This window comes from Atractosteus spatula, chromosome 8 (genome assembly GCF_055471065.1).
Source record: "Atractosteus spatula isolate fAtrSpa1 chromosome 8, fAtrSpa1.hap1, whole genome shotgun sequence".
In the NCBI taxonomy this organism is placed as follows: domain Eukaryota; kingdom Metazoa; phylum Chordata; class Actinopteri; order Semionotiformes; family Lepisosteidae; genus Atractosteus; species Atractosteus spatula.
The window spans coordinates 51,070,755-51,088,064 of record NC_142713.1 but is presented as its reverse complement, the minus strand read 5'-3'; the positions used below and the strand labels follow the sequence as shown (position 1 = coordinate 51,088,064).

The 17,310-nt window shown below is 37.6% G+C and overlaps 1 protein-coding gene across 1 annotated transcript in view; it reads left to right on the top strand.

Moving 5' to 3' along the window:
- The first annotated feature begins 5,016 nt into the window (after positions 1-5,016).
- asz1 (ankyrin repeat, SAM and basic leucine zipper domain containing 1) overlaps positions 5,017-17,310 on the top strand; it is a 28,337-nt gene continuing 16,043 nt past the window's right edge. The window contains exons 1-4 of the mRNA XM_088924042.1: positions 5,017-5,115; positions 7,724-7,823; positions 8,850-8,972; positions 11,182-11,293. Coding sequence (XP_088780168.1) covers positions 5,017-5,115; positions 7,724-7,823; positions 8,850-8,972; positions 11,182-11,293 — 434 coding nt within the window. The remainder of the gene's footprint in view (positions 5,116-7,723; positions 7,824-8,849; positions 8,973-11,181; positions 11,294-17,310) is intronic.

Sequence of the window (17,310 nt, the reverse complement as noted above, 5' to 3'; positions counted from 1 at the left end):
CATAAACATTTGCAAAGCAAAACATGCATCTGTAAGTCTTGATTGTACCACACAACACTGAAAAATGAAATAAAATCTTAATTTTCATTTATCTCTTGTTAGGACATCAGCAGAACCAACCTCGCATAAGTACATTTTTATACAGTCATGTAATAACGTGTAGGCAAACTTTTATTTGAAACAAAGTTACTCTATAACTCGTGTTTTTTTACTTTGTATACAGGTATGTACTGTATCATTCTTATCTTTTCAAAGCTTAAAGAGAAGCAATAAAGATTAACCTGACCTCCATAACATATAGAGTGTAAGGCAATCACTACAGAAACAAACATTATTAAAAATAAAAAGTTATGTAAACTTATTTAATCTGAAATAAGAAATTATTTTTGTATTTCAGTTATATGTGAATTCAATACCTAAATAACCTTACTGTGTTACAACATCTAAGGTGTCTTCAACAGGGAAAATAGTAAGAACGCTAACATGGTTCTCATCACACAAGGGAAAACTAAAATATTTGTTTGTAAGTCTTTTTTCCAAAATTAGAAGATGAAAATTTCAGAGAACTCTGGAGAGGTGATCAAAAAGAAACACTAAAGAAACAGATATTCAAATCTAGACCGCATGCAGTGCTAAATGTAGGGGTCAGTGAAACACTGCTTACAACATAAGAACATGAGACCAAACAAAACTTATGGTTGCAGAATAACACTTTTCCGAAGCAAAGATGCTTTTTCTTTTTCTCAGCACCTACAAGCACAACTCAAGCATACAGTATTAATGAACTTTTGTGCACATTTACAAAAAAACAACTGCTACCACATTTCAGCATTCAAAACTTGGGAACCAGCTGCATCTCATGCCCAGCAATCCTCCTCCACAACCTTCTTTCAAGCTTTAACATACTGTAGCTGTTTGTACTTTAGTGCTATCTCTGCTGTTTTGGAGGAGCTGTTCAGTATTTCAAAGCTACAAACAAGACCTTCAGAGCCCTAAATCACTGCTATTGTATATTGAAACATTCTACAAAACTGACTAAAGTTAAATCAAATCTTTGCTTTAAATCTTCAATTATTTTATAGGAACATGTTTTATTATAATTTACAGATGCAGTGTTTGTTTTTCATTTCTACTGTATATACTGAAATGGGTGTAGACTTTTCAGCTTAATATTCTTAATTAACTAAAACAAAGTAACTGTTACTGATACTGGAAACTTTCTGTTAGCTTCAAGTTTCCTGCATATTTTCTAAGGATTAAAAAGGTTTAGACATTCCATTGTGGAACACAGATAAAAACTGTGAAGCACAGCTTCTGCTGATGGTTCAGAAGTAACCTGAGTGTACGTCTAATGAATGCATTTTAACCTGAGCCACAAAAACTCTTCAGTGAGGTAGGGGTTGATCTATGAGCCCATCCTAGAGCATCAAAACACAGAAAACCGCAATGGATTTGTATTTGAATATTCTTAACATTTGGAAACAATGTCAAGGCAAAGCATAAGACAGGTAAATTGTACTTTTTTATGATTACCTCCAATAATGTAAAAAATCATTTTGAAAGGCTGCTGTAAAATGGCTTATTAATTGTAGAGGGTGGTGTTCCAATAGGTACCACGCTCACAAACCAAGCCTAATCCCAGTAAAACATATAAAAACACATTATGTAAGTAATAGAAATTTCCAGAACAGTAGAGGATTACTTACATTTTGTCTGGGCATTCCATAACAGTGCTTCCAGTCTCTCACTGAATACATTTTTATACATTTTTGAAAACATAACTGACTAGAAATAAAACAATCACAGGTGCCAGTGACTATCCTGCCCAAAAAAGCATCTATCCAAATAAAGGGAACAAGCCCTTCTATCAAGCCCAGAAAAAAAGTCCTCCAAGTCAAATTAAATAGTATATAAAAATAGGAACATGCCCCAAAATAGAACAAATGCTTATATTTGCAAAATAAGTATTGTTTTTTATATATATATACCTCGGAGAGTTTTAGCCAGACAGATGTAACAAAAGAGAAACTCAAACTTTGTGAACAAAGATATTGTCAAGCTGAGCTGAAAAGTGATCCAACACACATGCCTGCCTGAGAACTCAAGTGTTTGTTCTATTTTGGAGTACACTGCCATTCTTTTTTCCTACAGACAGAATCAATACAATATAATGGTTCCCCAAACAAAAGAAAAACAACATTTTTCTCACCCTATCAACCACCCCCATCTCTGGTCACTGGCACTCCAAATATCCAGCCAAAAGATAATAATAATAATAATAATAATAATAATAATAATAATTAATAATAATAAAACTTTATTTTATATAGCGCCTTTAAAGGTGGCTTCTCAAAGCGCTTTACAGGATGACAACAACAATAAATAAGAAGAATACACAAGACAAAACACAATTACAATATATAAAGGAGACCGTGGATGGTGGTACTAAGAAAAGCAGAGGGGTGAAGAATGGAACCAGTTAAGTAAAGGCTTTTCTGAAGAAGAGGGTTTTGAATCTGGATTTGAAGGAGTTTAGAGAAGGTGACACTGATGTCCTTGGGGAGAGAGTTCCAGAGCTTGGGGGCACAACAGGAGAAGGCCCTGTCACCCATACAATGTAGACGGGCTTGGGGGACAGTAAGGAGAGCAGAATTAGAAAAGCGAAGGTTGCGAGGTGGGGAGTAGGGTGATAATAGTTCAGACAGGTACTGAGGTGCCAAGCCATGCAGAGCCTTATTGGTGAGCATGAGGATTTTATAGTCTACATGGAATTTGACCAGAAGCCAGTGCAAGGACTCCAGGATAGGAGTAATGTGTACACTTGCACTAGACCTGGTCAGGATTCTGAATTTTGGACATACTGCAGTTTGTTCAGAGTAGATTTAGATACCCCAGCGAGTAGAGCATTACAGTAGTCAATTCGAGAGAACACAAATGCGTTGATCAGCTTTTCAGCCACAGTTAATGATAGCATAGGGCATAGTCTAGCGATATTTCTAAAAAAGATGTTTTGACAGTATGCTGCAAAAAGATGCCATAAATTAAATCACACAAAAGTAATGGACCTACTGTACTGTACAGTAAATACAGGCTTGACCAGGCTGGACCACCAGTGCCCCATACTGTACATCCAAGGTGCTTCCCATCCTGGCACCAAAAACCTGAGAAATAAAATACTCTACACAAATGATGACTGGAAAAGTCAGGATCCAATGATGTCAGAAAGTGGGAAGAAGAGATGGCCACCAAAAAGCCCAGAACATTTTAATCATGGTTAGACTAGCCACCAAGCATGGAGTCATCATTTAACAAGAGCACCAACAAACATTCAAAGCAAAGCGGGTAATCGAGCAAAATTTTTATAAGACGACGTGGTTTTTGCTGTCTGCATGTAAAATAAACTATATTCTGTGTTATTCTGAACAATGCATAAAACGATTTTTTCAGGACACCTGAAGAAGGCTTCACAGTCAAAACCTTGTGTTTTCTCTCTTCTCTGTTCAGCATGGAATAAACCTATTACTTGTTCCTTTGCAGACTACGCATGCTGATGCAGCTACCCAGCTGAACTACTATATAAGGCAGACTGTAGTACATTCTGTAGCATTATCCCATGACTAACCTTTCTACTGCATTGTCTTCATGAAACAGACCGACAGCAGGTGATAATAGTTTATATTCAACTTGTTGTGAGATAAAACAATAAGAAACACAGGAGATAGCCTGGGCAAAGACAGAGATACCCATTTCAAAGTATACTGTAGCTTTCATTAAGATGAGTTCATTGAAGGACACACTGAATCGACATTTGACCAGTAAACCATTTCAATGCAGAACAATAAAGACGTTCACTGTGAATAAAAAAAAGGTAAAGTTATATGAAGAGGAAGTACAGAACTACAGTGTATAAACTGGGACTTGTGAGCAAAATAAGCTGACAGTGGGCAGAAACCCTATTTTAGCAGTCATGGCCATTGTGAAAGCACTGCTGTCCTGAATTTATAAATCAGCAGATTATTAAGATTAACTGCCACGGTGTGTGCGTCTTTTTGTCAGGACCTCAGTCCATCTCTTCCCATCTCTCAGTCCCATAGTCGCTCCTCAGACAGCAGTAAGTTCTGCTACAACACAAGACCAGACACTGGAGAATTCAAGGCTATCGAGGTTTCTAGGAGATTACATCACTGTAACAAGTTCAAGGACCAAGTTAACCCTGTTCTATTACCATACAAATCGCTTGTTTCCTTCAAAGAAAATTACAGTACAAGATAAGCATGTAATAAAGTTTTACCTCAGGTGGGCTTCAGAAAGACTGGGCCACAGATAGACTGAAAGACAGTAACAATACATTTACAGTATACAGTATATATACAGTATATGTTTCTTAGTCACAAAAGCTTATTTGTATAGGGTCCAGGTTGTTGTGGATAATAGACCTTCCTGCAGCTGGATTTTAGATCGTCTAATCAGCACGTCTTTTCTTGCTAAGTATCCTTATCCTATCAAATTACTAGAAGTTTTTCAATGTCTGTGCAGCTGGGATTTCAAAGGCAGAATTTCTTTGTCTGCAGTGCGGGGGTATCGGTGGTAGTAGCCTATACACCAGGGGGGGAAAAGACTTATTAACATTTAAAAAAAAACGTCTGTGTTCAATTGGATGTTTGTTTATGTCTGGCCTCTAACATTTACTGAATCTTTGATGACGAGTACAATTTAGTGAATTGTACGGTACATGTTTAGGTTTTTCAGTCTTGTTGGTACTCCAGTTCAAAATACGCTCCCAGAGGTTTGGGGGCCCTGCACTAACCGCGAAAAGATACCCCATAAGGTTTTAATATAATGTACACTTAGCTGCAGCGTACACGCGTCTGACAATACCTTACAGCCCCTAATCATGTACACGGAAGACGGAGCACCGTGGGTCGCGCACGAGGTAGCGTTTCGGCCGGTTTGGTCTCGCGGCTATCCATAGGAAAGGCGACTTGCTGTGCGCAGTTTAATGGGGAAAAAATCACCATGCATCAAGAAGTTGAAAATGCTTACCCTGCTGGGGATGAAAGTAGTGAAAGTGACGAGGAATGGGAACTTGGATATTCCCGAAAACCAAACTCGGAGGTAAAGAATGAAAATGGCATTTGTCTTTGAAAACAAACGGATTAGATAGATGATAGCGAGTACCACAACGGTCGGCTCAAAGTGGGTAATCGAGCAAAATTTCTAAAACACGACGTGGTTTTTGCTGTCTGCGTGTAAAATAAACTGTATTCTGTGTTATTCTGAACGATGCATAGAACGATTTTTAATTTTGTTGTTGCTTTACAAATAATCCGTAGAGATTGAAGGTCTGTTGGACGTCGGTTTTAAACATGAAAACGGGCATTTGGTGCGGTTTTCGAAAACATGTATTCCCAATTATTATTTTATTATAGTTATATAGTTTTATAGTTTTTTGGTATATGAGTGGTTTTGCTGGAAGCGAAGATCAAACTTCGTGAACACGTGTTCGATCTTTTGAAGCGACAAGTTTTTGGCCCCTCCTCAAGACGTACTTGTATAATGAAAATCCTACGGGGTCTTGTATGAATATATGACGCCTCTGTACGCCTCTTTTAGTAATAATGCAGCACCCGCGAATGACTGCATGAATAGTTACGATATTTGAAGCAATGCTTAAAAATAATCATTTATTTTAAAAAATGTTTAATGCTGTGTAAATCTGTTGCTTGGTGAACTCCACAGTTAATGCAGCCGAGAGCGGTAAAATATTTTGAAAACACCCTTATTTAAGTGATACCAAACCAAAGTATAATATGTTTAAGATACACCTTGCGTTTTGATTATAAAACTACTTGCACCACACAACGTGCTTTTACTGAACTAAGAAAGCCTTTATACCAGTAGAGGGCGGCAGTCTAAAAATAATGCAGTCACTGAGCAAATAGTAAGGACTGTTTTTGCACATACCGTAGGATCGTTAACAAAGTTAACAACAAGAGTATTGAACACCCTCAATCTTTGAATTGCACAACTATCAACAATTTTAAGAAACTATATTTTACTTTGTGTGTTGTTTAGGTCTTTATGGCCTAAGAAAAAATGTATTGGAAAAATAGCCTGTACATGATTGCATTTCAGAATCCTAAGAGCAATTGATTGTTTAGTTTTTAAGTATAATGTGTCTTATTAACAGGAGATCAAAATAAATCAGAGAAAAAACCATTGGAAGTGGATACCCTGGCTTTTGTCAACGGCTGGATGATATCTCAAATTAGCCACAAGCAGTGAAATAAACTAAATGGGTTGTGTGGCCTTTTTGTTAAAGTTGATTCTCATGGTCTTAATAAATGTAGATGACTTTTGCATTATGTAGGCCTATATCTAAGTTAAAAAGCAGACGTACAGGTAGTGGACAAAAAAATGGAAAAGTCTTTCCCTATCACTAGTGAAAAGTCAATAAAAGGCCATTCCGTTGCTGTGTTCACCCACTGTGGCATAGTCTGCTAGTGTCTGGAATTCTAAAGGATGGAGCCAGCACCATTCTTCCACAAGGAACTCACCTGGTTGATGAAGGTGTGAATCACTGACTTAGGTGTCTTTCCAGAATATCCCATAAATGCTCAATTGGATTCAGATCTGGTGACTGATAGGTGGATACCATCAGTGTCTTGCTCATCAGACCATTGGGTGACTACACATGGTCTGTGGGTGGGGGTCACTGTTATCCTGGAAGACAGTCTTTTTGGCAGGAAAGAAATGTTGCAACATGGGGTGAAGATGATCCCTCAGAACCATTAATAAGCAATAATGACCTAGTATTGACCTTGTCAGAAAAGTGCATCCCACAACATTATGGAACCACCAGAATCTTTTACTGTTGGGACCAGTCACTCAGGGCTGTAGGGTTCTTTAGGTGAACACCCCCCATGCACTCATCTGTTTGTCAGGAACATTGGTGAAAGATGATTTATCTGACCAAACCATAAGTCTTGAGTGGTATGTAGTTGATTGCCTCTGCTCCTTGTAAAGCTGGACTTGCAAATGTGCATGGCCAGGTGCAGTGAGCAACTGTGGTGTCCCACTATATGGAGTTCGTGGTGGACTGTTTTTGAGAAACAAGCTTGCTCTCACCTGAGGTTGAAATTTGCAGTTGGGTGATATGCAGGCTTCTGTTAGCCCTGTGATATCCATTCATTAATCGGAGTGCAATCCTGGAGAATGTGCTTTGTCCCACTGTGCTCCTTTGTGGAGGTCTTTCTCTTGGGGTTCCATGCTGACATCACCTCAGACATCGGTACTCATGAAACATCAGCAAGCTGAGTTGTCCTGGTCACTGAAGCTCCTGCCAAATGCACCCGAACAATCACCCCTCTTCACAGAGTCACTGAGCCTCCTCTGGAATTTTGTTAACCACAGTCATAGGCAACCAGGCTTGTCCAGGATTTTAATACTTGACCATAATCATGCTTTTCTCCTCTGCCTGTAGCTCAGGAATGCATTCTACACTTACATGCAGTTCCAAGTAATTCTTTGTGTATACAGTAGGCTAATGTGTATGTGTACATCTTGCTTGACACAAATTCTTTGAAAGTTTTAGGATGTGCTATCAATCTTCAGTTCCCTTATTCTAAGAATGGACTCTTCTTACTTTATCACACTAGCTTGATGAAATATTTAGAAAATCTTACAGTTTTCCCTAAATTTTCCTCTTGTGTTTTTTTTCCAGAGCTCTAATACCTCAGTACCCGAAGATGATAAAATTTACACTTTTAAAAAAGCTCTGTCCTCTGGAGATGTTCAGATGGTCAAACAGTTGTTGGACAGTGGTAATTTTTTTCTTTGTCTTTTCTATGGGCACATTCCGTTGTTCATTTGTATTGAGTTTCAGAGAAAGTGGTTTAAATGGATCATTTACATGATTATAAAACAGCAATTGGAGAAGTGTTTTACTTGTATTGATTCTAGAATGAAATTTAAGTTGGCAGTTTTGAAATTGATCACTACAATGGCTCTGTATTAGGCATTCAGTAATAACTCGTAGAGGACCTAGTATCTTTTGATTACTGTTCCACCACTTTTTCAGTTACATAGGGGGTGTAATTATTTATGTTCGTGATTGCAGTTTTACCCCAGCTTTGTGGTGCTAATTGATGCAAAGATTTCATCCAGACATTTTTTGAAGGAAGCCAGGGTATCGGCTTCAACAAAATGGCTGGGTAGCTTAAAGATAACTTGAAGGCAGCAAGAAGAGACCAGACCCTCCTGGAATTGAGTGTAAGACTCTATTCTTTGCAAGTCAGTCTGTTGCAGAGTGGTATGCCTTAGACCTCAAGAGACAATCCTATAGCTCTTATAGGTCACTCCAAAGCCACGTCTTAAAAACTTCAAACTCTCGTGTTTTAACTGGTTGAGTAAATTAATTCACTTAAGTCAGTTAATGGCCAAGTGTGGCCCTTGAGAGCTAAAGGGATCTGGTATTTTCATTTCCAACGATAGTTCAATGATTGATTCTGACCCAGGGATCAATGGGGGTCTTCAACAACAAAGGAAAGTATTTCACTCTCGTTTTAGGCCGCATGTAAGATCTGTACTGTCACAGAGTGTATCTCCTGCTTAAGTGTTTCAAAATGAAAGTGTTTAGCAATGTTCAGAAATTGCTGATTGCACAGTGACCTATATTACCTCTCCAGGACCAGGGTTGAACATTCCTAGTGTGCTGTGTTGAAATATATTAGATTTTCTCACATTTGTGGTTTAACGTTTCTTGGACTCTCAAGTTAGTTCTTTGGTGACCTCGGTGTACTCCAGAACATTTGCCTCAGGATTTGCTATTGCATTGTCTGTTCCTCCAGGTGTGGATGTGGAGTGTCCTCTTGGGTTTCAGTGGACTCCGCTGATGTGTGCTGTCCACACAGCACACTATGAACTGGCACAGGTTCTGTTGGACCGGGGGGCTAATGCCAACTTTAGTAAAGGTAAGAGGTGGCGTTTTCCTCTTTTGAGCAAAAAGGGTACCGTTGGAAAGATAGATGGATAAGTAACAGAATATAAAACATTTTTTTTAAATTCCATTCCGTGTTTTCATCTGAGGTAGTATGATGCCATTCCCAGAATTTGCTTATATAGCTGGCTTTAACTGTTTACAAGTGACAGTCTATGCATGGCTGTATGGTTAAGATAACCTGTACTTTAGTACGTACTACTCTACATTAAACAAATGTGACCAGTGTGCAGAAGTATTATGTTGTTCTTTTGATTCCTTACACTTAAACCTTTACTATTTAATTGTATTTTGCTCCATAGAAAACAGAGTGGCATGTATATTATATATCCTTTCACAGTTTACATTGTGCATCAGACTGATTCACATTAATTTGAATAGGAAAAATATGACATTTATATTAATTGTTTTAGAATGGAAATTTTGAGCTAGTGACAGTTCAAGCAATGCAAAAAATTACAACAATGAGAAAGTTATTTTAGAATATCTCATATATTTAAATCTTAGGTTGTTACTATCAAAATGTGCAAGAAATTTGAATTTGGTTTGTGAGCCCTGTGCTTAGGTTTCTGGTATTTAATCTACATATATATTTTTTTTTACCAAAGGTGGGACGAAATTATAATTTGAACGTTCACTGTTGGTCTGAGATTATTTAATGGTTATGACGCAAATGAGAAAATATTAAAAACATCCTCTGATTCACAGTATGTTTTCAGTTTACATTGGAATTCCTGTTTCTTTTAAAAATTGGATGCATCTGTTAGTCTCAATGAACCACGAAGACGCTCAGTGAGTTGGCTTACAATGAGTGAAAAATGGAGACAATTACATGTCCTGCACAAATGGCTGTAAGAGGGCAACCAGAGCTCGAGGCATCAAAAGGAAATAATTAAAAACAAAACCTAGAAATGCAACTTCCTAATTTCAGTTTTGCAAAAAATGCTGGAGTGATAAAGCCAGCACACAAAGCAGAGCATTGTCGTCACTCTGTCAGCTGCACACAGAGATCTGTTTATTTTCTTTTTCAGACTTCAGACAGAAATGACTGCTGTTTAATGCACAATCAGATTTCAGACTTATTCACCATGTGCTTCTAAGTCATTCTTTTAATTAAGTATTGAGTGGTGGTAAAGGTTGTGGCTTTGAATCGCATATAGTGCTTCCTTTGCAGGAACAGTGAAGCAGTATCCTTGCAATAAAAAAGTATACATGTTTTATTTTGTTAAGTACATGAAGTAACAGGCATTTCACAGTGTGCAAAAAAAGTCTGACTGTCATAACAAGACAGTACATGTAAATAGTCCTTTTATTTTACATCTATAGGATGCGATAGGATATGTTACTATTCGTATAGAAAATCACTGATCCCTTTTTCTAGGGCTAAGTAGCAATTTTTTAACTTTATGGAATCAAAGAATGCTCTCTTTGTTTGGGGTTTTGAAATTGAATATATCTGTTAAGATTGTAAGATCTGTTATGAATCTGTAAGATTCTTATCGTAGTCAGTCGTATCCATTGACTTCACAGAAAGTGTTGAGTCAACTAAAAACACTTATTCGGGTTATTTTACCATTACATCTTGCCCAGGAAATACAGGGTGCAGTGGTCCCTATTTTTTGTCAATGTTGCATTTCATTTTGAAATTGCATACATAGTGTATGGAGCTTGATATATGCATTCTGTTGTTCATTTGCAGTCTTGTGTAGATGTACATAATAAGTATAATATGTAATAAATTACAGAGCAGAATTAAGGTCGTAACGTGTGTAGTTTTACAATAAATACAAAACTGTGACGATAGAATAAAAGCAGATTTTGCACGTTTTTCATAATCTTATTACACAGAAGCATGGAGATTCCCCCACGATAATTTTCCAGTGCTTACAGGTTAAACTCAAAAGTCTTGAGCAAGACTCCTTCTTGAGGGTCTCTAAGTGGCAGTATGATGCACCAAGGGGAAAGTGGACAATATTCTTATTGATTATTGATTTTTACATACTTGTCTTTAATTGTGGAAGGCACAAATCTTTTATTTCTCTTTACAGCAACACTTACAATGACTGAAAGTGTGTTGCACATTACTAATAAGTTCAGACCACCATTTTCTGCTTTTTAGGCAAGATGTTTGTTTAAAATGTTATACAACTAATACTGTGTTGCTTTTATACCCCATCCTTCAGATCAGTACACAGTCCTGATGTCAGCATGCATAGCCTCTGCACCAGAAGAGCAGATTGTCAAGTGTGTGGAATTACTGCTGTCCAGAAACGCTGATCCCAATGCCTTTAACAAGTAAGAATGCAGTTTTTGTTTGTGATAATTTCTCTATCAGGCTTTGAAGATCACAAAAGAGTATGCGCTGCTACATTCACATCAAGGGTTGTATAAAGACTATCAACAAAGCTTTTCTTTTGTTTTTTGTTCTATACATACATCATGACTAAGTGGATTTCTGCATTGCAAAACAACCCAGTTTAGGTTCTTCTTGCGTGGAGCTGAGCAGAAGAAAACACAAGAAAGTAAGTACCACAGACTAGAAGCACTGTCTGTTAATTTCTAATGAAATGGAGTGATATTTTCTTCGAAAGCTAAATAATTATTGCTATCATAATACACATTTTCCCAGAATGCATCATTCCTACTCCTGATTTCTTAATTACAGGTAGTTTAGAGGAGCGCATGTGTACATCTTGGGCTGTTTTTTTTTTTCAGTGGAAATGAGTAGCGTGTTTCATTCTGTGGAAAATCTTATTGCGGAACTAGGGATGATATAACTGTATTTTTAAAATAAGAGCATTTCACCTTCTCCTGTTATGGCACGTCTGAGTGCACAGATTTTCTTTTTCCTTCAGACAGACAAACAATAAACACCACTTGCTAAGTTGACAAAAAAACAAACGAAAGTATGCTACTTCTGTGCATTAACACTGTCCAGATGGATTGGCAGCCATAAGTTAAACGGAAATCAGTTTAAAAAATCGAGGTGTCTGGAATGATTTAGAATTTCATCATCTGTGGAAATTTCTCATGGTAAACCATGGGTGCAGTTCCTCTTTTCTGACGTTGTTTTGCTTGTAATGTTGACTGTGTTGCATATTGCCCAGAGCTGTGGCACATATTGTTTTAATGGCTCTGCAACCTTCAGTAGGAAATTGATTGTTTCCTCTGTAGACAAAATATTTGGAAAAACAATAACTAAATAAAGAAAGAGGTACTGTAGATTGTGATGGGGGGCCTGAAGTAATTGGGTATGTGGTTCTGTGTTACAATATAGACTGTATTTTGCAGTGGATTCACATTTGTTTAATTTTTGCTGTCTTCATTTTCATAAACCTTACAAGCAAACTAAATATGTTCAAGTATGTACATATGCACATTTTTTAAAGAGCGCTTAGTTTTCTGAATGGATGTACTTTAGTAAATTAAACTAGTGTTAATATCATCTTTACGGTAGCCCTGTTGTTCAGCTGGAGTCAGGATTCTTATAGATTAATAATATTTTGTAATGAATACCTTCTGTCTCTGCTGTTCTTTTTCTCTGCCTTCCTCGTTATAACTAAGCTAAAAAAAAGATATCTGAATTTCTGTCTCATGTCATTTTATTGATTGAAAGTATCAGCAAACCCCCCAACATGCAGAATGAATGTTTCAGCCACAAGTGAAGCCAGGAAAGGTTGATTTTGGATTTGTTGTATTGTATTCAACATGGCCAACTCTGGTTCTGGAGACCTACCAGTATAACTGGTTTCTCTTAAATTGCCGATTACCAAAAGGTCAGAACATTTTAATTTGTCTAATTAGATATAGAGATTTTCATTCATAATTAGTACAGCAGGGGCAGCACAGTGGTGTGTTGTTTAGAATTGCTGTTCCTGGACCTGGGATGCTGTCTGCGTGGAGTTTGTATGTTCTCTCCATGTTCGTGTGTGATTGCTCCAGGTGCTCAAGTGTCCTCCCACAGTCCAAAACCATACTGGTAGGTTAATTGGTTTCTGGGAGAACTGACCCTGGTGTGAGTGTGTTGGTGTCTGTTTGAGTGGTGGACTGGCGTCCCATCCAGGGTGTACCCTGCCTTGTGCCCATTGCTTGCCAGGTGGGCTCCAGCTCCCCCACAACCCTGAATTGGAAGAAGCAGATAGAAAATGGATAGGTATAGCAGCACCCTGCTTCTCTTAAGAACTGCAGTTGGCCACTGATTCCAAAAATGATCTATACTCCCACGTGATCCAGTTCTTTACAAATTGATGATTTAAGGATGACCTTGCAGACCTGTTAGATCATGGCCGCTACTGCATTGGATGTTGCCTCAAGCGTTTATAAGATAGCGGATTGTAATGGTTGGGTTTTATACAAAATTGCAAAATTGCAGCTGTTTGGTATTATTCCTGAGAGGTATTTAAGAAGAAGCCACTAAAGAAGCAATATATGGGAGATGAATTCTCAAAAATTGCTTGCAGAGGAATGTGTTCTATTGAAAAGTGCAGAAAGTTCCTAGGGAAAAGTATGGAATAAAATATCGGTACAATAACTGATCAAAACCTTTGCAATCATTGCTAAGATGCTTAACACAACAGTTTCCTGTTGACGCTTATACAGTAACTATAATCTGTCTTTGTGGAGTGTTACATTGATTACTTTGTGACGTTTCTTGATAAGGGAAGATAAGTTCTTACAACATGTACATGTGAATGACCTTGTAACCTATCTGCTGCTGATCTCTTTTCCCTCAGACTGATATAAACTCTTTTGCTTTACTACAGCACTTGACATCCTGGGAAAACATGGAATTTAATAAAGGTTATGTTTTTCTCACCTTAGTGAAAATGCAGAGGTTCACAGGGGGTGAAGGATATTGGATTGCTAAAATTTGTTGGAAGCAGCATTCTGTTTGCTTTGTGACTCAACTGGTTGAATTGATGTGTTAATGTAAAATGTTACAGTAACTTTTATAAATGTGATGGGAACCAAACATGAAGGATGCTGAAATGTGCTGTTGTTTTACTGAAAGTTGGCGATATTTCACCGTCACTTTCACTGCTTGTTATTCAGAAATAATACTAACATAAATTGAACACCGTGTGAGTTAAAATTGGCTTTGGTACTAAAAACTGGGCTGAAGTGAATAAAATAAAATGTATGTCTCGTTTTGGTGTAGTGTGCAGTGTTAGTAAAGTTAGATGGAAATTAATGCAGAGTACATCTCAGAATCTGATTCTGCACTAACAAGGTGTACAGTTCCATCCTTCTTATTTTGGTAACAGAGAGTAAGTGCTGATTTAATGAATAATAGAAAATTTGTTTTTTTGTTTGCTATTGTGTGCGCTCTCAAATCTTTTTTGTAAAAATATTTGTGGTTCAGACTTTAATAATGATGTTTACTTACACAAAAAGCAACTGTACTTAGGAATGATTAAACATTGGTGTTTATTACTAAAAACACAAACCACAGTATGAATTTTAGTTATCGTTGTTTCTTTTGTCATTTTTTTTGTTGGAAAAAGGTAAAAGTAGGGGTGACATTTTTGGGATCAGGGGGTGGATTGTAATTTTTTTCCCCAATGAAAAATAAAGCAAATTGTTTTTTCTCTTCACGAATTTTCGCTATACAGAAGGCTTTCTGGGAACGACTTACGGTCGTAAAATCAGGTATGGTGTTCATGTAACAGGGCAGCTGGAGAGTGTATACTGCCCACATATGCCTGAGGAAATTAGGGGATTGATGTCAGCTGTGTGCAGCCGGTTTCCCCGCATGAGGCGTTGGTGAACAGTCTTGGTTGACTTCGGGGAGCCGGACCCTCGTTGTCAGGTGTGGCAGCGACGGGTCTCACAGGGGAGACGCTGGTAAGAATGAAAGATCAGAACCCCGGCAGGGGGCCAGTTCTAACTGTGGTCCCGGAGGGGGTTGGCAGGTTTTACAGGCCCTCCACAGGGTGGGTGGGAGAGAACGGGGCTGTCTGAGAGAAACCGATGTCGACGAGATTGTCGGTGTGATGTCTGGTTTCAGTGGGGACATCTGTTTTGAGCGTAATGGCCTCAGTTGCTGCATAATTGGCTCACTGGTAAGATGAAGGTGGTGGGAATGAGATCAGCCAAAAGGCATTGACCGGGATGAGGTATTTGCCACCGTGTTGAAGGTGGACTTATTAGTAAATGCTTCAGTATGTAAGATGTGTGTAATTGTGCGCTGGCGTGACTTAATTCCCCCAGCCCAACACACCATCCAATACAGAACGATGATAACATCTTAATTAAATTCCTGATTTTGAGTGATGACAATGCTGTTTGTTAGCTTCACTCTCACTGTATGAAGGATGTAATAACTACCAGTTGTTGTTAATGAAATTAAGGCAGTCTGGAGACTTAGTTATTGTTATACTAAATTATAGTAAAATGCAAAAGTAGTAAAGAAACAGTTGGAAAGTTTAAGTAGCATTTGTGTTAGAAGGAATGCTTTGTAAGTTGACATAACGACATAAGCAGTGTTGCCATCTAGTGAAGGCCTTTCAACCAACCTTGTTTGTTTTGTGGTTTAGTATTTAAGTGATGCTAAAATTGTGTCCAGCCATTTCTTAAAAGACCCCAGAGTTTTGCACTTAACCACCTGCCTGGGTTTTCCAGATATACCCTCAACCCTTCATGCAAAAAGGTGTCAAAAAGTTTTTCTTAAATTACCTTGTTTCCAATTGCGATCCCATGTCTCCTGAATTTACGAATAGCTGCCTCGTTTCTACCTCTGTGTAACCATTTGAATTTTACATCTTCAGATCAAATCTCCTCTCAGTCTCCTTTGCTCTCTACTGAAGAGATGTCCCTGTACAGTATATGACAATCTGAGACCAGCAATCATTTTTGTTGCTTTAATATCTCATTTTAATATCCTTATTGTGGTGTGGTGACCAAAACTTGAACATGGTATTCTAAATGAAGTCTTACCAGATGTAAAACGTGAGAAGACCATTCCTGGATTTCAATTCCAAACTTTCTGCTTTATATCCAAGCATACTGTTTGTTTTTTTGTTGCTTCTCCACTTTAGAGCATAGAATCTTTCCTGTCAGTACACTGCTTTTTCTGTGCTGAGCAGGTTCAATTAAATCAACCTCCCTTTACTGTACCTCCCTCAGTTTTGTTGGCAAAAAAACATTTAAATACTACTAGGAATACAGTATGTATTGAAAGATGACAGCCCTGTTTATTTGTAAATGGAAAAAAAATAAATAGACAAGTGGTACTTTGTGCCAAAAAGTTTTTAAATTGAAGAATTTGAAGGCTTTTACATTTTTTTGTTTTTGCAATAAATTATTAAATCGAGCAATAAATCCACAATTGACCTATGCTGTTGACAATTAGCATGTGGTAAACCAACAAGTCACAACCTGCAAGATACATGCAAGTCTCTTATACCTATTTTCAGCCACTTTATTTGCACCCACTTACTGTTATACGTTTAGTCTTTTATAGAAAGTCTTGCTTGCTTTTGCCTCTTTTCATCTCCTGTTTATCCAAACATTCCCACACCTTTGAAGTCAATCATTCAGAAAGAGCAGAAGTGTTATTTTACATAATCTCATCTGTTTGTGCAATAATACAGGACAAATATTACGTAAGAAGGATGAAGGTGTATGGTGTTATCAGCGCTCCAGTCACAGTGAATTATGGGAATAAATATTTATTAGTCATTTCACAACACCTGAGGGTGGAGAAACGGTGTAATACAGAGATGCCCAGTGTCTTATGGTTTTTGTTCCTCCCACATTCTCACTTACATAATAGGGTCTAATTGTTTAATGAGCTGTATAATAATACTTTTAACCAAGCTCTGATGTGATTTATAGATAACTGTGCTTTTAATGAAGGTTAATGCCTTTTGGAAACAACTATGAAATTCCTTGTGAAAAATCCCATATATTTGGAATTTAGAAAATTGATTGCTTAATTTGCTTAATTTGCTTAATTAACTCAGGCTGGCACAAACCCAGAAGAGAGAATGCCCTCCAGGAACTGTCTAAAGAGACTTCTTTTGCCCATAGAAATTCAAGATCAGCAGCCAGTTATACCTGTGTTGTTCTTAATACCATAAATCTGAAAGGTGTTCCAGTAAGATACATAGAAATGCCAGTTTTTATTTAGTCAAAATTAGATATAGTGAGTCTCAAAAAGAGCTGCGGATTCTGAATTCAAACACACAAAAGCATAGAGACCTGTTATCTCTGAAATGTGAAACAGCGATAAACTCATTCCCATAATAAACACGACAGTCTGTGTATTTTATTGCATTTGTAAAGTTTTAATAGTTATGAGATATAGCATT